The following is an 8,014-nucleotide window of genomic DNA, read 5'->3' as shown; positions in this document are numbered from 1 at the left end:
CCAGGGCACGAACCCGTGTCCCCTGCATCGGCAGGCAGACTCTCAACCACTGCGCCACCAGGGAAGCCCCTAATAGTTCTTATTTACTTTGTCTTCTTCCACCAGCCTCTTATGCTCCTTGCAAATGCTGACAGAGGGCCTCAGGGCTGGTACCCACCAACCATCCCCTCCACCAGAAGGAGAACAGGGTGGGTAGATTAAACACCGGTGCTTTTTAACTCCTCCATAACACAGTTTCCATGAGCCAGTTGTCTTTTTCTCTGCAGCTCTCTGTCTTTCCTCCATCATTATCCCTATTTTATAAGCCAGCAATATAGTTTGAATGCCTTTCTGATTTCAATTAGCTTTTATTCCATTTTATTTACTGGCCCCAGAAAGAAGCACTAGGTCTCATGGAATGCAACTGTTGTAGAATTCTAGTGTCAATAAATTGCACAGAGTTTTGTTTTTGTTTTGTTTTGTTTTTGGCCACGCCACGAGGCTTATGGGATCTTATTTCCCTATTTCCCTGACCAGGGATCGAACCCAGGCCCACAGCAGTGAAAATGCTGCCTCCTAACCACTGGACTGCCAGGGAATTCACCTACTGTCAATAAATTGAAATAACATATTAGGAATTTGAAATAGAAGATCGTTTGGAAAAGGGAAGTGAAAACAGAGCTAGGAGGTATTGCGTTGCATAATAATTGGGGCTATTAACCAATGAGGACTCCAAAAACCCGGCCAGAGATCAGAGCAGTGCCATATGCCCCTGTACAAATTGTTCAAATGACATTCTGCCTTGGTGTCTGATTTTTAGAAAGGAAATCCAGGGACCATGCATTGTTTTTCCTCTGATCCTCAACCCCTAAAGACTGAAAAGACATAAAATAACCTAATTTCAAAATTTATGTGTATATATGATTAGCAGATATTTGGTCCTGTGCAAAACGTCCATTGAGACACGTGGTCCATGCCAAATGGTCCTTGACATTTGGTCCTGTGAAAAGCATCCATGCTTCAAACATGTACCTGGGTTCAAATAGCCCGTAAGTTTTATTTATACTTTTGGTTTACAGGATTAAAATATATATATATATATACTATCATGTTTTATTAGTTCAATAATTTTGTGTAACTGTATTGCCCATAATTACCCTTTTTGCCTTGGTAGCCCAGCTGGCACATGGGGTTAGTTAGAAGAATGGGGTTTCAAATCTTGCAGAGGAGTGGAAGTTATATTTTATTAGCTCTGAATGCCAAGGAAGAGTCTTACAGATAGAGAAATGCACAGAGAATGACAAGTTGAGGATGGGATCTCTCAGTGTGTGGTGCATTAATATGTCACTGGGCATTTGGTTGGATGTGTCTGGGTCATTCAATAAAGGCAGAATTTGAAAGGAGCAGTTTGGTCCAGCCACTATGTAAAGTAGCGGCAAAGGCATTGATGTAGACATTTTACATGCATCTCATTAGTTCTGGAGGAGTAAGAATGGGTGTGGCTCTCCTACCACAAAGAAGTAAGGTGTGATAGCTACCATGAGAGGAATCCTGGGCATCTAATTAACCCCCCTACAATTATCTCCTTGCTCAGGGTTAATGGGCAGTGTTTCCCTTGAGTGGATGTCCTATGGAGGTATGATGGCAGTAGAGTGCAAGAACTGTCTGCCACTATTTGTAAAGGTTTTAGTGGGTGTGGTTCCTATACTTACCTTCCATTAGGCATGGACTACCATGCTCTTGTCTGGAACCTACTTGTTTGCTGATCCAGCCCAGCCAAACTCATGTCCATGAGACATTAGTAAGGTTTTCCCTACCAGTAAACCAGCAACCATTAGTCAGATAGCTACAAAAGAAAAAAGTAACCCTTCTGTTGCTTGGCAGTATGACATCTTTATTTGAAAATTCTCAGCTGAATATGGCAGAGCTAGTATACTCACAAAAAAGAAAAGCCAATGCTACATTATAATAGTTTTTTTACCATTTCCCTTCCTTTAACAGAGATAGGAGTAAAATGAACTGGTGCTGGGAAGGAGAGTCTGTCAAAATGATGACAGTACTCTTATTTACACAATGTGTGACAGTATTTGATATTCCAGTGCTAATACCACATTGTTCGGTGACGGCACCTTCAAGATGACACCAAAACATTTCACTCAGTAATTCACTGTGCATATTGTAGTATCGGGTTATCCTATGCCATCGATTCATGCACTAACAATGAAAAGATGAAAAGAGGGAGAGTGAAAAAAAAACAAAAAGAAAAGGTAGGAAGATACTTACAGATATAAGTGAGAAAGTACTAGCATTTGCATGAAAAAGAAATCTTGACATCAACCCTTCGTTGTGCATGATGGATTTCGAGATTGCAAATATGAATTCGAGATTCAATTACTTTTAACAAATGAACAAGTAAAAAGATGTTTGTTGGGGCTTCCCTGATGGTGCAGTGGTTAAGAATCCGCCTGCCAATGCAGGAGACACAGGTTCAAGCCCTGGTCTGGGAGGATCCCACATGCCATGGAGCAACTAAGCCCGTGTGCCACAACTACTGAGCCTGCGCTCTAGAGCCCGCGAGCCACAACTACCTAGCCCGCGCGTGCTGCAACTACTGAAGCCTGTGCACCTAGAGCCTGTGCTCTGCAACAAGAGAAGCCACTGCAATGAGAAGCCCATGCACCGCAAGGAAGAGTAGCCCCCGCTCGCCGCAACTAGAGAAAGCCCACTCCCGGCAATGAAGACCAACGCAGCCAAAAATAAATAAATAAATAAAATTTAAAAAGAAAAAAAAAGGATGCTTGTTTCACTTTCACAATCACTGTGGCCAAAAGAAATATCTTCTTTGGGTCTGACACTCAAGTATTGATATATGACAATGGAAAGTAACACCCATAAATATACACTATGTTGTTGGGACTTCAATCTGTGCCTTTGGAAGCTATAAATTAAACTTTTGAGTACATTGTGGAACCTGCGGAAGAAAATTTAAATGACCTAATAGATTATGTTGAGAGAGTGTTTGTCTGTGGAAGGTGGGCAGAGGCAGAAGACCAGAAGCTCCAAGATTTCCACCAGAAACGCGGAATGTTTATACATCAGTACTTAATAGTGATCACAGGACAAACAACATGGTGGAAGGTTGGCATAGCAAATTTCGGGAGCTGATGGTAATACATCATACTTCAACTTGGAGATTTATTGACATGTTAAAAGATGAACAGCAAAGCAATGAACAGTTATCACCCAGGTTATTGGTGGTCACACTCCAATACTGCTACCAACTTCACAATAATACTGACAAAATCAAATTTGTGTAACTAAAATTGTTAACAGGTATAATGAATATAAAGCCAATAAACAGGTCAATATATACATGAGAGCAATTGCTCTTCCACTTAAGAGTAAAATCATACCAAATTTAATGACAAGGAGGAACAAGAATAAATGTGAAATCCAAAATGCATCATGAATTATAATAAAAATCATGTAAGTAAAATTTTAACAAAGTTAAATATTTGTATTATTTAACAAATCATGGACCAAATGTCTCAATGGATGTTTTGGAAAGGACCAAATGTCCTGCGAGGATATATACATATATTAGTATAAACACATATTTTGTTTGCTCTGACAGATGAGAGGGCCTAAAAAACATTACCCCCCTCCCCCAGTACAAATGATCATGGCTTGCGCCTGGATCTTTGTTTATAGTGCCCTTTTCCAGTAAAAGGAGCCAGAGCTCCTCTGGGAAATGGCTGATTCTAGGACTGGGGCAGGGAATGTACAGGATAAATTCAGAGCACTTTGTAGGGCCAGAAAGTAAGGAAGTGTTAAAAAAAAAAATCCATAACACACACATCACTAGAGGTATGTAAAAGGAGTACAGGACCCAACTGAAAGAGGTGGAACAATCTGAGCACCAATAAGTAAGTAGTATTGGATTTTGCAAAATAAATATCAAAGGGAATTCCTTGGTGGTTCAGTGGTTAGGACTCTGTGCTTTCATTGCTGAAGGTGCGGGTTCAATCCCTGGCTGGAGAACTAAAGTCCTGCATGCCATGTGGCAAGGCCAAATAAATAAATAAATACATACACAAATAAATAATTTTAAAAATTAAAAAAAGTGGTTTAAAAAAATTAAAAAGTAAAATAAATATCAAAGTATAAAATAAATATCCATTGAGTCTATAAAGATATAAATTAATGATTGAGTAAATTCATAAATGGAGGAGAGACAAACCTCCCACGCAGAGGATTTCCAAATAATTTATGTAGATTCTTCTCCATCAAGGAGGATGAAACTTAAGTCCATACTCCTTATGTTTGGGCTGCACATAGTGACTTCATTTCAAAGTGTATAGTATGGGAAGCAGGAAAAAGGGAGTAACTTTTTAGTGAGAAACTTAACAAACGCTACCTCAGCCAGGTGATCAAGGCGAGCATCAACAGTGATCAATCTTGATGGTATGTACGCTTTTTTAAATTTTATATATTTAAAAATTTTTTTTATGTATTTATTTATTTTGGCTGAGTTGGGTCTTCGTTGCTGCACACAGGCTTTCTCTAGTTGTGGCAAGCAGGGGCTACTCTTTGTTGCAGTGCGCGGGCTTCTCATTGTGGTGGCTTCTCTTGCTGTGGAGCACAGGCTCTAGGCACATGGGCTTCAGTACTTGTGGCATGCGGCCTTCAGTAGTTGTGGCACGCGGGCTTCAGTAGTTGTGGCTCGGGAGCTCTAGAGCACAGGCTCAGTAGTTGTGGCGCACGGGCTTAGTTGTTCGGCAGCATGTGGGATCTTAGTTCCCTGACCAGGGATTGAACCTGCATCCCCTGCCCTGGAAGGCAGATTCTTAACCACTGGACCACCAGGGAAGTCCCAGTGGTATGCACCTTTGATATGATATGATGAAAATGACACTTTACTTCTGTTGGCTTCCTTTCAATAACCTGTAACCCTTGTCTCATTATGAGAAAAACAAAGACAAATTCCAATAATGCAGCATCCGACAAAATACCTCCACAGGACTCCTCAAAACTGTCAAGGTCGTTAAAAAGAAGAAAAGTATGAGAAGTTGCCATGGCCAAGAGAAGCCAAAGGAAACATGACAACTCTGTGTAACGTGATATCCTTCATGGGATCCTGCAACAGAAAGAAAAGACATAGGTTAAAAACTAAGGATATCTAAATAAACTGTGACTTTATTTAATAATAATGTACTGATATTGGTCTATTAATATTAATAAATGTATCAGACTAAGGATAATAGTAGGGGAAATTTGATGTGGGGCATATGCAAATTCTGTATTATCCTCTCAATTTTTCTGTAACTCTAAAGCGGTTCTAAAAAATAAAGTCTAAGGACTTCCCTGGCAGTCCAGTGGTTAAGACTCCACACTTAAACTGCAGAGGGTGTAGGTTTGATCCCTGGTTGGAGAACTAACATCCCACATGCCGCGTGGTGTGGCCAAAATAAAATAAAATAAAATAAAGTCTATTAAAAAGGTTGGAAATAGGGCTTTCCTGTTGGCACAGTGGTTGAGAGTCCGTCTGCCGATGCAGGGGACACGGGTTTGTGCCCCAGTTCGGGAAGATCCCGCATGCTGCGGAGCAGCTGGGCCTGTGAGCCATGGCTGCTGAGCCTGTGCATCTGGAGCCTGTGCTCCGCAACGGGAGAGGCCACAACAGTGAGAGGCTCCCCCCCCCCCAAAAAAAAAAAAAAAAAAAAAGCTTGGAATAAAAGCCACAAAAAAATTAAATAAAGGAAGATAAGCTCATATGTAAATAACAGATAAGGAGTGGTGTCAGACTAAAATATAAATCATTGTTGCTTCATATACAGTTTTTTCCTAACATAATGTTTTGCATCACTGAGTAAAAGCATCCAATAGCAAAGTATGTAATGCCTATTCCCTCCAGGTTCCAGCTCTTGGTAGTTTGACTTTCGCATTTTATCCTCTATATAAAGTCAGCAGCTTCAGCCCTCTCTAAGTTCTCTTTCATCAAGCTGCTTTTACCTTTGTTAGGAATTTTTCTAATAGTGATAGTATGTTTGTATAAAATTGTTAGTGTTGTGTGGAGTCAAATAGATTTCGAGTGCTTTTTCCTCTTAGCCTTGTAGTCCTCATAATAACTGTGTGTGTGTCTGTCTCAGGAATATTTGACCCTGTTCAAAAGCCTTTCTTAAGATATTGGCTTCCACAACACCACATTTTTCAGGTTTCTCTTTTACCCAAAGGAAAGGCAGTTTTTCCTTGTATTTTGTTCTGTTAAAAGATAAACTAGTCGGAGGTACAAACTATTGGGTATAAGATAGGCTCAGGGTTGTATTATACAACATGAGGAATATAGGCAATATTTTGTAATAACTGTAAATGGAAAGTAACTTTTTAAAATTGTACAAAATTTTTTTAAAACTGAAGTATTTGCTTTTGTCAGATTTTAATAGTCTCTGTCTCATAATAAATGAGTTTGACCCATTCACATTTATTGTGAAAAAAAAGTAAACTAAATATTAAAAATTGTAAGCGTTTATTTAGTTTAGGAGGAATAAATCAGGAGCTTGAGCTGAACATACACACACTACTATATATAATATAGACAACTGGGACTTCCCCGGCAGTCCAGTGGTTAAGACTCTGCCTTCCAATGCAGGGGGCACAGGTTTGATCCCTGGTTGGAGAACTGAGATCCTGCATGCCTGCCACGTGGTATGGCCAAAAAAAAAAAAAGAAAAAGAAAAAATTCAACTGTCCAGAGAGGACACCCTTGAAAAAATATGTACAAAAGCTACTGTGTGCTATTACACAGATCCTGGCCACATAAGGTCAGTCCTCTTAAAACTCTTGAAAGGCCCCCAGTTGTCCACAGATTAAAATCTAAATTTCCATACAATTTACAAGGCCTTTCATGTTCTAACCCATATTTTACTTTTCCACCTTATCATTCTCTCAGGGTTTTGCTTATGCTTTGCTCTATTCTCAACCTCATCTCAATTGCTGTGCACCTACAGGTGCCACGTGAGGGAGCATGTGCCCCCCTCTCCCTCTAGGCCCAACCCTCCTCCAACTCCTATGATGGTAACAGCAAATATTAAGGATGTGTCAGACCGAGCATTTTACCTTCATTATGCCAGTTAATCCAAACAGCCCTATGGGGTAAGTACCTTAATTTTTTTCTTTTACAGGTAGGGAAATTAAGGCACAGAGGTTAAAAGTAACTTGCACAGAGCCACATGGGCAACCGTGGTGGAGCCCTGGTAGGAGCCAGGCAGTCTGTCTTCAAAGTCCACCTTTTAGTCACTCCTGTGGTCTTCACTGAAATGTCATTTTTCCAGGGAGCAGCCCTGATCCCTTAGTTCTAGGTGAAATGTCTTTCACATTGCTGACTCAGGATTTGGACTTACACTATCACATTGTCATTGTTGGTTTTCTTATCAGTCACCTGACCAGAATGTAAACTCCTGAAAGAAAGGGGAACCTCTGTTGTTCAAGAGTGTCATTAGTGGGGTAGCATTTACTTTGTCTTGCCTGGGACCCACATTAGGAAATACACCTAGTAACATGTCCAGATAAATATTAATAGCTAAAAAGTTTCAGGAAAGAATTATTACCTATTGCACAATGCATTCTGGTATTTTCTACACAGTTGGGTTTTTTTGTTGTTGTTTTTTTAAATGCTCCTGGAGACACACAATTTACTTCACTCTTCATTAATGAGTCAAGACAAAGCTTGAAAAGCATCAGCCAAGTGCATTGCCTGGAGCAAAGTTGGTGCATCATAATATCTGTTTAATCATTCATTCATTCTTAAGTCACATGGGCATGTATATTTCATACTCATATATAAAAAGTCAGAGTATTCAAAAATAATGAGTACGTTAGTTTTCAAGTTTTTTTTATTTTTGTTCTTTTTTCCTCTCCCCTAAAACTTGTAAATTCTCCCTCTAATTTTGAAACAGCAAAGATAAACCTGGTGTTCCTAAATCCCAAAAGAGGTCAAAGAAGTTAATCCTAAAAGTAAAGGTCATGAGCAACATCT

At 39.8% G+C, this 8,014-nt stretch overlaps 1 protein-coding gene across 1 annotated transcript in view; it reads right to left on the bottom strand.

The window, feature by feature from the left end:
- The window catches only part of LOC103070256 (uncharacterized protein C14orf178-like), a 5,654-nt gene extending 3,956 nt beyond the window's left edge, over positions 1–1,698 (bottom strand). Inside the window, exon 1 of the mRNA XM_007469504.1 lies at positions 1,692–1,698. Coding sequence (XP_007469566.1) covers positions 1,692–1,698 — 7 coding nt within the window. The remainder of the gene's footprint in view (positions 1–1,691) is intronic.
- Between the last annotated feature and the right edge of the window lie 6,316 nt (positions 1,699–8,014).

The sequence above is a fragment of the Lipotes vexillifer genome, unplaced genomic scaffold, assembly GCF_000442215.2.
Source record: "Lipotes vexillifer unplaced genomic scaffold, Lipotes_vexillifer_v1.1 scaffold395, whole genome shotgun sequence".
In the NCBI taxonomy this organism is placed as follows: domain Eukaryota; kingdom Metazoa; phylum Chordata; class Mammalia; order Artiodactyla; family Lipotidae; genus Lipotes; species Lipotes vexillifer.
This window is presented reverse-complemented; position numbering and strand designations above follow the sequence as displayed.